Source organism: Acinonyx jubatus, chromosome C1 (genome assembly GCF_027475565.1).
Source record: "Acinonyx jubatus isolate Ajub_Pintada_27869175 chromosome C1, VMU_Ajub_asm_v1.0, whole genome shotgun sequence".
Classification (NCBI taxonomy): domain Eukaryota; kingdom Metazoa; phylum Chordata; class Mammalia; order Carnivora; family Felidae; genus Acinonyx; species Acinonyx jubatus.
The window spans coordinates 170,424,903-170,441,920 of record NC_069381.1 but is presented as its reverse complement, the minus strand read 5'-3'; the positions used below and the strand labels follow the sequence as shown (position 1 = coordinate 170,441,920).

The 17,018-nt window shown below is 35.2% G+C and overlaps 1 protein-coding gene across 1 annotated transcript in view; it reads right to left on the bottom strand.

The window, feature by feature from the left end:
* Nucleotides 1-10,632: 10,632 nt before the first annotated feature.
* Nucleotides 10,633-17,018, bottom strand: part of FSIP2 (fibrous sheath interacting protein 2) — a 97,682-nt gene continuing 91,296 nt past the window's right edge. The window contains exons 22-23 of the mRNA XM_027055125.2: nucleotides 13,616-13,685; nucleotides 10,633-10,833 (exon numbers count right to left, since the gene is read on the bottom strand). Of these exons, the coding sequence (XP_026910926.2) occupies nucleotides 10,697-10,833; nucleotides 13,616-13,685 (207 nt within the window). The 3' untranslated portion in view covers nucleotides 10,633-10,696. The remainder of the gene's footprint in view (nucleotides 10,834-13,615; nucleotides 13,686-17,018) is intronic.

Here is a 17,018-nt window from a genome sequence, read left to right as displayed (position 1 = left end):
TTACCATATTAGAAATTTAAACGGAGAATTTTTATAATATTTATTTGAAATAGCTATCCTATATAATATGTAACACAACAAATAAAGCATATATATTTTATGAAATATTTATAAAATATTATATATATTTATAGACCTATAGAAATATCTAAAACAAAGCAAGAAGAGTAATGTTTTATCATTTAAAAAATCTTTTTCGTATTTGGTTTAATAGAAGAGGTCTTATTTAAGCTGCTTTACTATCACACTGTAATAGTCTGTAATACATATAAGAGTGTGAGCATGAAAAAGGCAAATTTGGCATTGTCGTTGCCTCCTCCTCCTCCTTCTTCTTCAGAAAATAGTTTTGACCTCACCAACCATCTTGTGGAACATAGAAAATCAAAAAGCAGCTTTTTAAGTTACCTAGCAGTTTGCTATAATCATCTATTGTACCATTTGGAAGCTATGGAGACATTCTCTTATGTGTTCTCAGTGTCACACCCTTGGGTATGTAAAAATTCTGATCAGTATATACCTGGTGAACATTGAGCAACTTAAGCTAGTTGATAAGAATGTCAGCACACTCAGAATGCAGGATTTCTCAACAAATAATATTTATAATAACTGGGTTTTTCTGTACAGAAATAGATTTTAGGCCATATTATAAAAAATAGAAGAGGAAATATTGATGAAAACACAAGTTCATCAGAAGTTCCTTTGTAATCTTCTCTTTTTTAATTCTCTATTTAAGCATTCTCTTTTTTTCATTTTCATCCTATCATTAACTCCTTTCCCAAACTTCATATTTTAATGTGATGATGTTTTATTTTGACAGTTATTTTGTGGAATGTTCCCTTTTCACAGTCTAGCAAACACATTGCAAACTGATAGATATGTAGCATTATGGTGTTATTTACCTTTATGAAATGAGTGGTCTCATCTCAAGTGGGGCAATAACTCCTTTCATATATCTCTTACATTGTTATTAAATTTACAAAAATATAAGGTAAACTGCAAGGTGATATACAAATATAAGCTATAAATATTTCAATGAATAATACTAGTCTTTGATCCTTGATATACATACACTAGAGACACAAACCTGGATCCATGAATAGATGATGCCTTGGTTTCTTGTACCCAAATATTAGTATGAGAATGGGAATCCAGGTTGAGAGGTGATAAACAGCTGTTGTGTAGTTGTGTAGTTTTTCCAGTGAGCATTAGAAAACTCAATTTATGGGGCACCTGGGTGGCTCAGTTGGATAAGCATCCAACTTCATCTCAGGTCATGATCTCGCAGTTTGTGGGTTCGAGCCCCACATCGGGCTCTGTGCTGACAGCTCAGAGACTGGATCCTGCTTCGTATTCTGTGTCTCCTTCTCTCTCTCTCTCTCTCTTTCTCTCCCTGCCCCTCTCCTGCTGGTACTCTGTCTCCCTCTCTCAAACATAAATAAATATTTAAAAAAATTAAAAAAAAAGAAAACTCAGTTTAGCTACAGATCCTCATAGATTTAGTAGATACTAGAAAATACAATTATGTCTGAATATACTTTGGGAAATTTTAATTTTGTTATGTAGTCTAATTTGTGATAGTTGATGACTAGCTACTAGGGGAAATGTGTGTGTGTGTGTGTGTGTGTGTGTGTGTGTGTGTGTGTGTAATGATGAATTGCCTGAGAGTTGCATATTGGAACATGCTCTATCTAATTTTACAAACTCCAGCTATTCTAGAAACATAGCAACCTCTGGGTAAGCAAAATAATTTTTTTCATCAATCTTACAGATTTAGCATAATTCTTCCTACTCATCATTAAAGAGCACTCTGGACTCTCTGCCTGTAGGGGGAAGAGGAAGTTAATTGCTTTGTGGTAGCAGCAATAGACTGCATTCTGTCACTCAACCAATATCAGTGACTTAAGTGAAATGAGACAGTTTCTTGGTACTGCTTTCAAAAGAAAAGCTTTTAAACATTTTCCATAGACATCTTAGTATGCCCTTGTCAGTATAATATAGCTGATATAATGGCAACCTAATTTCCCAGTGAATATTCACTTTAGCCATACCAGCTGCTAGGCCACGCTACTAGCTACAGCTTTGATGTTAAACAGAGATAGTCATTTTTATAAAGAAGTAAATTGCTTTATTTATTACTGATGTTGCTTGCCTCATTTATTGAAACACTTTGTCACAGCTGGAGAATGCAGCTGCTTTCCTCTTCCTTATATTACAATAAAAAATAAATCGTAAGAGAAATACATTAGAGAGTAAAATAGTTTATTCAGTGTTTAAAATAGGCTGTCAGCAAGTTATAAATCTGTAATTTTCAGAAAATGAATACAAAATTTAAACCAAAAGATATTGATAATGATCAATTATTCTAAGTGTGTTGTAGTATTATTTTGAAACTCCTATTTCCCAGTCAAGACCCAAAAAAGACCCATATTTCAAACTTTTAAAGAAAATTAAATCTTCTGTGTAATCATCTACAAATGATGATCAGATGTAAAATTTTATTAAATACATTTATTTATATCAGAACCTGGCACATATTAGCAATGGAAAACTTGAAAACACAAAATATAATTTTTCCTGAATGATATGATGACGTAGTTTAGAACATCAAAAATGATTTATCTAAAGCATACTTCTGAGTCAATAAAAACTAAAGTCATACAGTCTTAGTTGTTTTCTAAGGTCAGGTATATTTAGACTTGGTGGTTCAAGCTCAGAGGGAACTTAATGTGCTTAGAGGGAATTCAACAAGGAATTGATCATGAGCTGAACTTATAAAACTCTAGTGTATAAAATATTTTAGCACACAAATTGACCAGAACCTGGTAGAAAGTTTCCAACTAAAATTACCTAATGATTTGCCAAAAAATTATTTTTTTAAAAAAGAGAGTAAAAATAAAACAATAAGTTCTCTTTCCATCCATGACTGAGTAGTGGTCTGGATTTACCCTCTCTTTATGCAAAAACAAAATCTAAAAGCAGACAAAAATATACACAATATTGTTTTCAGACATTGTACAAAATACAGTGTAAGTCCGATGATCCATTGAGAAAAGAAAAACAAACAAGGTGAATCCTGTGAATTTCTCAAATTATTACCTGGAAACTGTTTTGTCAGTGTAGTACAAGAAAGGTTTCTGGGTATACGGGGGGTGGGGGTGAGATTTTTGCCTTCTAATATTTTTATAGGGTATGGAACATCTGCACAAAACTCAGTAGTGGAGTGACTCTTTGTGGCCTGTGAAGAAACACTGGGGCATTAATCTAAGTTACAACAATTAGGGTATTTGATCTGAACAAAAACTATCCATGAATGATACAAGTCTTAATTCATTAATTTTAGAAAAAATTGAGGGAATAGTAAATTCAAATAAAGTCCACCAACATGTTGTATAGCAAAGTAATTGTTATTTAGATTAAATAGTTATAAACCTAGCTTTAAATTTTACAATCTATGACCTTGGATAAGCCTATTAACTTTTCTGGATCTGACTTTTCTCATCTGTAAAATGAAATTGTTAAATAAGATTGGTAGTTGATAATAATTCAGAGTAATAACAGTGGGGCATCTACGTGGCCTAGTCGGTTAAGTGTCCAACTTCGGCTCAGGTCATGATCTTATGGTTGGTGGTTTCGAGCCCTGTGTCTGGCTCTGTGCTGACAGCTCAGAGCCTAGAGCCTGCTTTGGATTCTGTCTCCCTCTCTCTTTCTGCCCCTCCCCACTCACACTCTGTCTGTCTCTGTCTCAAAAATAAATAAACATTAAAAAATTAATGTATATGGATATATTTGTCGTTATATATTTTATTCTTGTTATTTATTTTTTAGCCTGGTGTCTTAATGGTCACTTCTAGGGCTGCAAAGCTAAGTATTAGTCAATGACTGGGGAAGAGGATATGTGAAGGTTCTAAACCTCAGCTGAATTATCTGCGTATGTTAGAGTACATTCGAAATACAGCCAATCAGAGATGTCTGGGTGGTTCAGTCAGTTAAGCTTCTGGCTCTTGATTTGGGCTCAGGTCATGATCTCATAATCATGAGATCTAGTCCCACATTGGGCTCTGTACTGACAGCATGGATCCTGCTTGGGATTCTCTCTCTCCCTCTCTCTCTCTCTCTCTCTCACTCTCTCAGAATAAATAAATAGACTTAAAACAAATAAACAACAACAATAAAAATGCAGCCATTCTTCTAGTCTTCCTGGGCTTTCACATCTTTAGTATCTGAGGTATCTCAGGTATCCAAGATCACAGGGATTCTCAAGTGTCTCCAATGCATGCATTTACTTTGTTAGCCAGGAATGTGTGGATAGCTTATTTCGCCCTTGTAAGCTCCCCAATACCCAGGATTCTGGATACAGAACCCTGTACAACAACCATGACTACAAATCAGCCCTAGCACGGTTGCATTTTTTTTCTTTCTTTTCTACTTAATTTACTACCATTAATGAAAAAATCACCTCATGTTTTTACCCTCTACTCCAAATCATGTGCCCTCTCTAGAAGCAAAGCTTCTCATTATGGTGGTCAGCTATGCCTGGAGAAAACTGTCCTAGCTGACCAAGTTAAAAAGAGAAGATAGGGAGCAGCCTCATGCAAAAATAGATCTCTTTCTGTTCTTACCTGAAATTCTGTGAGGTTGTTATGAATAATCCCTTCCCAATTTTTTGTTTGCCCGTGGTCTATTTCCAGATTCTTGATATGGTTTGTTTCAATAATTTTGTCTAGTTTTATATTTGTTTTATAAGCAAGAGGATTTATTAAAGTCCTCAAAGCCATAGCCAAAAGTCCCAGCCACAACCTTTGCAAATTTACTCAGATAATACTCAAGCACTTAGAGAAAACATTAGTCTCTTTGTCTTTCTCTAAGTTTTCTAATATTCCTTTCCATGGACTTTTGTGGGATCTCACTTTGCTTATAGGGATATAAACTACTTTTAATTGACATCTTAGATCTGAAATCAGATCCTCTTGAATATCTGAGGGTGAATTCACAATTCTATTTATGAAGTAATATGTTGGTTCAGTAATTGGTCTCCTTTCTTTTTTGGGAAAAATGCAAGTCAGGTATTAGACAAAGAAGAGTTTGATATAAATTAATAAAACAATGCTTTAAAATTCCCTTCTATTTCTATATGCATTTCTGACCATGCTGCAGAGGAAAATTGCACACTGAATTCGGTCATGAAATCTAGGTGTTCTCAAAAATACAATATGAGATAAAACTATTGACCAGCTAAACTCCTGAGTTAAAACTGGTGTATAAAATTGGCAACGTTAGGACAAAGTAAAAGAAGACAGAATTGTGGTATATATGAAAATGTACTTCAAATATTCTTTCTGTCCCTTTTTCTTTCTTCTTTCTGGGATGTACATAATGCATATACTTCATGGCATCTCATATAGGTCCTTTAGGCTCTATCTACTTTTCCTCATTCTATTTTTTTTTCCTGATACTCAAACTAAATAATTTCAATTGTCCTAGCTTCAAGTTCACTGATTATTTCTTCTCCTTGCTTAACTCTGCTGTTGAACCCCTCTTGCAAATTTTTTGTTGCTGTATGCTTCACCTCCAGAATTTGTGTGGTTCTTTTTAAAAACATTATTTTAGAAATTATGGTAAAAATAACCATTTTAGTAAAAATTACCATTTTAACCATTTAATTCAGTGGCATTAAGTACATTTACAAATGTTGTACAATCATCACTTCTATGCATTTCCAGAATTTGTTCATCCCCCAAAACAGAAAATGCACCCATTAAACAATAACTTCCCATTTCACACTGTCTCTAGTTCTTAAAATTTCTTCTTTCTCTATGAATTTTCCTTTTCTATGTACCTCAGATAAGCATAATTATACAACATTTACCCTTTGTGTTTGGTTTATTTCACTTAGCATGATATTTTCAAGGTTCATTCATGTTGTAGCATGTGTCAGAGTTTTATTTAAGACTGAATAAATAAATATATTTATTATTATATTATATTATAAATATATAATAAATATTTTGAGGAAATGTCAAAATTTTCCACAGTGGCTTTTTCTTTTAATAATTTCTACTTCTTTATGGATATTTTCATTTAGTTTATACATTGTTTTTCTGATTTCCTTCAGTCTCTATCTATGTTTTTCTTTAGCTTTTTGACCATATTTAATGTAATTGTTCTCTAGTCTTTGTATAATTAACCCAAAACCTGTATTTCCTTCAGGGATGATTTCCTTTTCTTTTTTTAATGTTTATTTATCTTTGAGGGTGTGGGGAGGGGCAGAGAGAGAGAGGGAGACAGAATCCAAAGCAGGCTCCCGGCTTTGAGTGGTCAGCACAGAGCCTAATGAGGGGTTCGAACCCATGAACCGTGAGAGCATGACCTGAGCTGAAGTTGGACGGTTCACCCACTGAACCACCGAGGCACTCCCTCAAGGATGATTTCTTAACATTTTGTTCCTCTCAATAGGCCATACTTTCCTGTTTCTTTGTATTCCATGAGTTATTTTGTTGAAAACTGGGCATATGAGTATTACGACATATGGAAATCAGATTTCCCTCTTTGCCAGAACTTATTGTTTCTCCAGTGTTGAAGGCTGTACTAGTCCATTTGTGTAGTGACTTTCTCAAACTATTTTTTAAAGGCTGTGTTGTCTTCTCTGACCACTGAAGTCTCTGTTCTTTGTGTTAAACTAATTTTGGCAGAGATTCCCTTGAGCACCAGGAGCTAAAACACAACCCTGCACTCACACCCCTGACCCTCACATACACAAACAAAACAAACAAGCAGACACGGAAACAAAATAATTCATCGCTTTGTGCAGAATGGTTCTGTGCAAAGGCACTATTTCAGTACTTAGCTAGGCTTACATTAAGCCTAAGGATTAGCCTGAGGTGAAAGCTTAGTGTCTTTCACATTGTTTTCTGCACATGAATTTTGCTCTGGGCATGTGCACGGCTTTCTAAATTTCCTCACATGGGAGTTTTTGAATGTCCTAACTTCTTAATGAATCTCCTTAACTTTTGTTCCAGGGCCTTTGGCATCTATTTCATGTTTCCATCATACTCTTTCCCTGGGAATCTGAGTTGTGAGTTTGGCTTGCACTTGTTTTGAGTAATGCCCACTGTTTTCCTGGTCTGTTTTCTATCAGGTGAAACAGAGACATGCTCCTTGAATCCCTCATTCAGGCATCTCCCAGATGGTTTGGAATGGACAAACATACACAATAATTTTCTAATAAGGTTTGCTGTGCTCCCTATAGAGCTAAGAGTCAAAGGACTTAAATAAGGTTGCAGGTTTCTTTTTCAAGATTGCTCATGTGCTGGGGGGATGCAGGGGTGTTGGAGCAAGGGCAAGTGAAAACACCACAGATCTTTGTTACCATTTTCAATTTACCTTTTGTCAATCTTTCTGTGGGGGCTGAGAACTTGGAGCTGCTTACCCCCTTCTGTTGCAATGGAGATTGATGATGAATGTTTTACAAATATGACTACCAACTATTCTGAAATTATGTCTGGATCCATTTTGATTGGCTATTCCCAAGGTAAGAAATAATTTTACTAGAAATTCAGCTACAAATTAAACTTTTTTAACCCAAGGTTGATTTTGAATGCTCATGTGCCTTCTTGGCAATATATTCAAATAACCAAATCACTAAAGAGATAAATGTTTGAAATTTATGTACTGATATTTTGTAATCACTGATTGTTTATAAAGTACTTCACTAGTAAAGTCCATTGCTTTTAGAAATATTCTGCATCCTTCTTATCATACTCAACTAATTTATGGAGCCCAAATTTTTAATGGAAATGAGTAAGCAAACTACCACCAATGCCATAAATCTAGACTGCCATCTTTTTTTGACCAGCTTAAATGCTAAGAATGGTTTTACAATTTTTTTTCCTCCAAGATTTTACTTAAATTCAAGTTAACATATTGTGTAGGATTGGTTTCAGGAGTAGAATTTAGTGATTCATCACTTACATATAACACCCAGTGCTCAGCCCAAGTGCCCTCCTTAATACACATTACCTATTTAGCTTATCCCCCCACAACCCATCACTGAAAAAAATCAGAAGAATGGTATTTTGTGATGTGAAAATTAAAGTTCAAATTTCATTCTTCATAAGTAAATTTTCATTGGATCCCAGAAGCTACATTATTTGTTTATACATTTTCTAAGGCTGCTTTTGTGCTACAAAGGCACAATGGAATAGCTTTGATAAAGATCATATGCTCTGCAAACCTATGGTGTTTAGTATCTAGCCCTTTACGTAAAAAGTTTGCCAAATTCTGTTTTTGTACAACATAAACAGAATCAACAACCTAATAAATCATTCCAATGCCTTATGGATTTAAAAGGCCTTCTTTAGGATCAACAGCTCAAAGATAGGTACTTCTAGAAATTTCAGCTACCAAAAATTTATCAGGTAATATGCTTTTTTAAAATTTTCTTGTTTGTTTATTTTTGAGAGAGAGAGAGAGAGAGAGAGAGAGAGCATGAGTGAGTGAGGAGCAGAGAGAGAGAGGGAGACACAGAGTGTGAAGCAGACTCCAGGCTCTGAGCTGTCAGCACAGAGCCTGACTAGGGGCTCAAATTCATGACCTGAGCTGAAGTTGGACACTTAACTGACTGAACCACCCATGTGCCCCTATCAGGTAATAGGCCTTTTTTTTTTTTAAATTAATCTTTGATCCTTTTAGCATCTTTTTCACTACGCTAGCCAAACATGCCCAAAGTTTCATTTAACACATGACTTTTGACACAGAACCTTTTCAGGTTGAAGGTTTTACTTGGGACTTAAATTTAACCATAATTTTAACCACTTTTTCCATAATTCTGACAACTTTAACAACAAATCCTGAACTTGATGCTTTTTCTTCTACTTGAGGTAGAGAAAACTGAAAGTTTCCTTTACCATTAAAAAAACTTCATATGAGTACACTATTCTGTGTTATTGTTGTTTTTTTGTTTTGTTTTGTTTTGTTTTGTTTTGTTTTTGAGAGATAGGCAGAAAGCATGTGAAGAGGTGGGGAGGGCAGAGGAAGAGGGAGAGAGAATCTTAAGCAGACTCTATACCTAGCATGGAGCCACAGGTGGGTTTGGATCTCAGGACTGTGAGTTCATGATGTGAGCCCAAATCAAGAGTTGGTTGCTCAACCCACTGACCCACTTAGGTGTCCCTGAGTACATTATCCTTACATAGTAAATATTTAACTACAGGACTATGTGAATCAGAGTGCCTTGAAATCAGAGTGAATTTCACCTATGAAAGATTTGCTTATTTCCTTATCAACTTATGAAATGATGGATAAAAGCTTTGTAAACAATAATATGTTAAAAGGCAGTTTTTATTAAAAGCATGTGACATTGAACACTAGTGGTTTTGGTGACATCTGTAAGAACACTTTCAACTTAATACTTGTCAATATAAGCCCATTGGTAGAATTCTGAGAACAATTTTGAACTGGACTGCCAGTCATTTCTTATTAGCTATCATTTTCAAAAATGACTGCATCTGTAAGTTACATTATTGTGTGTATCTTTGAGATCAAATAATTCATGAGATTAGTATAAATAGATTAAATTACCAATTGAGTAACTACATTGTCATTAGAATGTGAAAATTCTGCTATATAATCACATCTTTTTCTCCAGAGCTCAGTGTCATAACCTAACTTTATTAAGGGAAATTCAGTTTTATAAAATAAAATTTTCTCAGATGTTTCTACTTTAGTGCTGGTTACTGTCAAGAAATTTTTAGATAAAAGAGAAGATGTCACATTTTCTAAAAATTCATGAATCGGCATTAGGTTAGATAGTGATGATCACTGACACTCTTTGCTGTTTTGGATCTTTTAAACAAGATCCTTAGAATCTAGTGGCAAATATGCTACAAAGTAGCAAGTTAAATGATTTTGAAAAATTTATTTTATCACTCTACTAGCTATTCCTCTTGTTAAATTGTCATTTTTATGTTCCTACAAATAGAGCCTTTATTTATATTCATGAGAAAATATTAATATAAAGGATTTAATGCTTTGCTGACCAACAATTTACCTATTGATAGTATTTGACCCACAAAATACCTTTGTCTTTTCTGAAAAGTTTTTCTAAAGTTGTAAAAGTTATTTTATGCATACATAGATAAAATACTATGTATTTTACTAGTAATTAAATTACTGGTAACTAATTAATTACTTCTACATGGTGCTTTATTCATAGTTAGATATTTTTGCTTGGGAGGTATTTTATAAACTGATGATACTTTATCTGCAGGTGGGAAAAGCTGATTTCTTATATCTGGTATATTTTTATTTGAACATACAAATACACCTTTAATAATGAACATTCAGTTTCATATCTGTGTTACAGAATTCACTTGAGTGTTATCTCAATTTGCTAACTATTTTGGTGAAAATACCCTCTAAAAATTTAACAGGAAACCTCCAAGGTCATTTCCAGGTACACTTTTGGTCGCTTCATATTTATGGCACACAGGTAATACTAACACTGTGCCTCTTTTCATGCCAAATGTTTATCAAAAGCATTCATCAAACCTTTCTCTTATCCAAATTTCTATTGTACTTTCTTTGATCTTAAAATTCTGCTCAGTATTATAAAAATCATCTTCTAGGACAATATGCTATGCTTTAAAAATCACTTTATTTTCTAAGGGAAGTAAGCATAGTTCTATCAGGTATAAAAGCTTCAGGGCTCATCTTGGTCAGGTGGTGAGGAAGATTTGGAAATATTGGTGTTACTTCGAGAAAACACCTTTGAGAGAGCTGAAGATACCTTTGCCAACATTTTAGATCCTTGTTTGGAAATACTAGGCTTGGGAGTTTCTGTGGAAAAAGCAAAAAAGTAATATGAATATTTATTAGGCATTCTAATTGAGACAGTATTTATTAGGCATTCTAATTGAGAGAGTTATACTATAGAATTGATGATTTAGAATTAAGAAAGTGATGTTTATAAAATACTTTATGGGATTTAAAAACATTTGCAAAGGTTCTTTTTTTAAGTTTATTTATTTATTTTGAGAGACAGAGAGAGCAGGGGAGTGGCAGAGCCAGAGGGAAACAGAGAGAATCCCAAGCAGGCTCTGCACTTATCGTGCAGAGCTTGACATGGTGTTTGAACCCACAAACCATGAGATCATGACCTGAGCTGAAGTCGAGTCAGATGCTTAACCAGCTGAGCCATCCAGGTGGCCCTCACAAAGGCTCTTCTAATTTGATCCTTCTAACACTCTTGTAAGGGAAATAGGAAGAGTGATAACTCCATTTTTGGACACTGAATCTTGGCAAGGTCAAATACCTTGCCTAAGGTCATATGAGTAGAAAATGGATGCTCTGGGAATAGGGGCCAGCTTTTTGACTCTCATGGACCTACCGCACTTTGATACTTCTCCAGTTAGGTGTACAAAGAATGTCTTTCTTTTTCTATCAGAACACTATTGGAAAAAGCCTGATGAGCTAAACTTAAAGTAACTTTCAACTTTACACAACAAGGGTATCTATTTCAGAGTACTCAAGTGAAAGCACAAGTGCATTAAAATTGTCATAATTTCTCACCTACTTTGGGTGAATTTTCAATTGGTTAACTTCAAGTGATTTTTTTTTTTATCATGTGAGATAAGACTGTATAGATAATAAAAGAATTTTCATTTCGATTCATTTTTCTACATTTTTCTACATTCATTTTTCACATATTCTACATTCTTCATATTTTAATTATCACAAAATTATAATTTTACTTATAAATATGTAAAGATAGAAATGAACATTTATGTACTTTTTTGAAACTTTTTGATAAGACATGAAAACACACATGACCAAATTTTCTTTTTTTAGATTAAAAAAATAATGTTTAATGTTTATTAATTTTTAAGAGACAGACAGAAAGACAGAGTGTGAGTGAGGAAGGGACAGAGAGAGCAGGAGACACAGAATCCAAAGCAGGCTCCAGGTTCTGAGCTGTCAGCACAGGCGCCAGTGCAGGTCTCGACCTAAGGAACCATGAGATCACGACCTGAGCCAAAGTCAGATCCTTAACCGACTGAGCCACCTAGGCACCCCCATTTTCTTAATTCCATCATGTGCCAAAGTTCATGACTATACATCTTGTAGTTACCTAGATTTGTCTTTTCTAGCAAGATAATCTTCTATAGTTAAAGTTAAGATAGCCAACGGTAAATTTAACTAAAAATAAAGAACAAAAAAGTATATTCAGAGTTTTTACTCTACTATTATTTTTTAAAATGACCTAAGAATTTAAAAGGAAAAAAACCCACAAAATTTGCAGCAGATAGGACACAAAAGCATAGATGAAAGAGAAAGATGTACTTTCTGAAAAAGTAAGATAAAATTTTACTGACATGATTGAGGCATTGTTGCAAGACTTCTGAAATTGTCATTGGAGGTACAAAATAATTTCTGTTCTTGAAACTTGTGGTCCTGTTAAAAATTCAGATCTCTGGGCACCATTAATCAGAGATGCTAACTTAGGCTAGAGAGGGTCCAGGAATCTACATTGTGAAAAAAGTACCCTGGGTGGTTCTAATGCAGAGCAGCTCCAGGAAACACACTTGGGACACTGCCTCAAATCCGCATGCTTTATTAGATGACTGTATATTGTTCAAGACCGGAGGGTGCCTGGTATCTTAGCTTAATAACCTACATGAGAAAGTCACGAACCCTGCGTTTATCTTGTTAGTAGTTCTTTCTGTAGCAAAACTATAGACTATCTTTGGTTATTACCCAATATGGGCTTATTCTGAGATGCAATGGCAACAATATGAAACCACATTATGGAGGGAAGAAAGAGTGGAGGATCAAAGTCAGAAGATCTGTTTTTGAGCCCTAAAAGCTTTGTATTTGTTGACTGTGTAACCTCAGATAGTTATTCCCTCCATTTTCTCTTTTTTAAACTAGGGCTTTATGATTCACAGAGGCAGAATAGTATGCTGTAGGGGATATAGACAAGTTTTGTTTGGTCCACAAAACATTTCAGAAGAACTTTGAATTATGTGTTAAACTTTAAAAGTGAGGAATTTTCACCTCTAACTTCTTTTGAAGAATGCAAAGACTTCAATTGGAAGACCTGGCAACAAGCCAGTGTGTCAGTGATTGCTGAGTAGCAGCTCCCTCCTTTAGATGGGACATGCCATCTTCAGTGCACCACAGACCCTTGCTCAACCTACTGCTCTTGTTTATAACATTACCTGTATGGCTCCTGTGGGCATTTAAGTGTATGAATTCTGGTTATATTGAACGAGCTTAGGCTTTGAAGTTGGGCAGATCTGTGTTTGAACCCCAGTTCTGCAGCTTATTAGCTGCAGGGTGACCTTGAATAATATACTCTTACTTTCTTCTTCGGTGACTCGCCCTTCCCTCTTTAATAAAAAGGGGATATTTAATTCCTAATAAATGTTAGTTCTATTATTTGTAACTATGATTTGAGGTTAAAATAAAAGTACCCCATAATAAACTGCAAATTGTTATACACACAAACATACACATAGTAAGAATATTATTTCAACCTCTTATTGATAATAGGCATCAATACTTCAAGGAAGGAGCCACTCATTCCAGGATGAATGCTAAAGCATAGTATATTTTGTACCTGAAATGACTTCTTTTGAGGAATGTACACTGCCAACAATATTCTTGTTGCCTTCAAAGATGGTGATAAACTGCCAAGACAAAGTAAAGTACTTATTTAATCTTTCATTGGATAGTACACACTAAGATACCTAGAAATCCCCAAAAGATGTAGTACAACCATTGTAGCACCTTACATCAATAATGTCTGTGCTCTGAAGTCTCAAAGAATTATCCACTGAGACAGGATCATAATTTTTGCCAATTATGGCACCTAGGGCTGACCCTTGTCATAGATGTGGGCCTTGGATACCATTCAATGATGATCAAAGCTCAGCCATCTTAAGTCACAAAAAAAGCCAGCTCTGTCTGCTCCCTCCCTCTTTTGGGGGTATTGATATAAGTAACAAATTATAAATTCTTTTTATGATATGAGAGATAATGTTAAGGGGTAAAATGGCTGTTCACTATGTAACTCCAGTTTCCTGTTATGGAAATCTTAGGTATTTTGGAGTCTGGAGCAATAAGCAGGCTATCTGGACCTAGTTGGGCATGGAACATGGCTCAGATACTAGCTTTACTCTGTAGGCCCATATCACCTCTTTGAACAGAGAAGCAGCAATTTTCTCAGAAAGGCATAAAATAGACTGGGATAGGTAATTGGGCTACCTTGTATATATTTTATAAAACTAGCTATTAAATAAGGAAATCAATGATGAGAAATTTTTTAAAAAGGCCTAAATTCATGAAGAAACATAAAATATGTTACATATAGATTATGTAAAAAACCACCAGGTATTATAGGAGTTTTATCATAGTTCTTCAAAGAGGACTTGAGGTAACTTATCTATTAATATATTTCAAAACAAATATATGCCTGAGGAATAAAATGGAACCAAGACTATCTAAAACACTAATTCTCAGTATTGGCAGCACAATAGTTACGTGTGGAAATTTTTAAAAAAATTTTTTAAATGTTTTATTTATTTTTGAAAGAGAGTACAAGTGGGAGAGGGGCAAAGAGAGAGGGAGACACAGAATCTGTATTTGTCAGAGCAGAGTCTGATATGGATCTCGAACTCATGAACCACGAGATCATAACCCAAGCTGAAGTTGGACGCTTAACCGAATGAGCTATCCAGGAATCCTGTGGAAATTCTTTTTTCTTAATATGAATCCCAAGGTCCCACACCTCCAATTGAATTGAAATCTCTCAGGGTGGGACAGATATTGATATCTCTTAAAAAATGCCCGCATGTGTGAGACTGACTTCAGAATCCCTAATCTAAATGCTGGCAGGGAGATGCTACCAAGTGTCTGAGATGAGTAAATATACTTGTTATTTTAGGAACATCTATCTTTTCATAAGATTTATTCATAAGAGATTGCCATTTCTTCATGGAACACCGTTATAACCACCACTTTAAGTTTTTGTCTGAAAATTCCAAAATTTTAGTTGCATCAGACTTGGTATCTCTTGTCTTCTCCCTTAAAAGTTGTAGACATTGTCTTATTTTTTGTATGTTAAGTAATTTTGAATTCTATCTTGAGCATTTTAAACAACTTATAAGTTTCTAAGAACTGTTAGAGTACTCTGGAGATGGTTTAGTTTTTTATCTGTTTGCTTAAGTAGGTAATTAACCCACTTAGATTTAGACCACACATCCTACCCTTCTATAGCTGTTTCCAATGTAAATTCAGTTTCCAAAGCCTTGGCAGTATATATACGTAGCATCCCTGTGTGTGCACCACTATTAAAGCTATAGTTCAAGTTCTCAAAGCCTTTTGTTTATGTAAACTCAGGCCAGTTCCATACATGAACAACACAGGAGAGACATACAGATTTGTAGGGGATCCTTTCTGATGATATTCTGTGACTTTTTTTTTTCCATGTCCCTAACTCTAAATAGTCTCCTTTCTGGTTCTATGGCTAGAATGCTGTGGCTACCCATTCTGTGTGCTGTCTCACACATCCCATGATTGCATTTATGTCTAGAGTAAAGTGGCAAAAAGAAGCAGAGAAAAAAAAAGCAGATTTCCTTTTAATCTTCTTCAGGTTACTGGAGACCTTGTCCTAATTCTTCTGGTCAGAGGGAAGGATTTTTCTCTCAGAGTTTTAAGTGCCTCAAGCCTCTGCAGCCATTGCCATATAGCTTCGTGTCTGATACTTGCCTTGAGGCAGAGCCAAGAGATGGGAAAAGTGGGAAAGAAGTGAGATTCTTCTACTTCCCAGTCCACAGGAATATCTTAATTCTGGTGAGAGAGCAATGATTTCTCCTGGGGATTTATTCTGCCCATTCTTTCTATGCAATTCCAGGATTTGAATTGCTCTAGGTCTAAAGTAGGAGATAAGGGGGTACAAAACCAGGAAACTCATAATGAAATTGGTGATTCTTTGAGTTTTTATTTGTCCCCTCAAACTCCTGCTATTATTTATTTTCCAGAATCCTCAGTTGTTGTCCAGAGTTTTTAGTTGTAATCAGAGATAGAGATGGGATAGAATGTGCTTAGTCCACCTTACTTTGAATTGGATTGGGTATAACAAGTTCAACTATAGTTTTACCATGGAAAAAGCTGCAAGTTATGGGAAGGGCAAAAAGCCAAAAAAGGGCCCAGATTAGCAAGGAATTTAGCCTGACACAAGGAACAGTCTGTCATGAGGTCATCAGTCTACAGATTCTGTCTCCCTGTTATTTCCATATAATTTTACTTGGAAAATAATGGTCTAAGTAAGCCCGAGGTTGTCAGATAGATGTTTATATTCATAAATGAGGATTAGGTTGAATAAGAAACTTCCCAGCACCTTCAGGGTTTGGCATTAGTATGAAGAAGATGACTCTGATGATAAGGGACTGGGTAATTGATGGATTCATGTGCATGGTGTAGGGGAAATTCAGAAGTGGGGTTAAATTGAGCCAAGAAACAAAGTGATAAAAGCAAAAGAAGATCTGTAGCTTTGGCTCTCATTGGAAACTTTTAAAAAGAACTAGGAGGAAAATTTTTCCTGAGTTCATAGTGGAGAGTAGCTGAACCTCTTGGAAAGCTGCCTTTAAACAATCAGTCCTTAGGAATACAGAAAAATAGATGGAGTCAGTGCTCATTTCCTGCAAGCCAGTCTCCTCCATTTTTGAAAGCTTCTATTCCCTCCCTGCCTCCACCAAGTTCCTCACTTGGGTCTACCTGCCTTAGACAGGGCCAAGTGACTCCCTGTATGGTTTCCTCCAGAGTCAGTAGTAACACAGTTAAAGAGTGGAAGTCCATTTAGGTTCTAGGGAGGAATAGTGGGTTACTCTGTGCACGTAAGCAAGGAATAACTTACCTGTAAAGTGAAAATTTTGATTAAGGGATTTCTTCAGTTCCATGGATAGTTCTTAGCCAGAGGGAAAGATCTGAGCAGGAAGAAATACTGAACAGGGGTAGGTTTC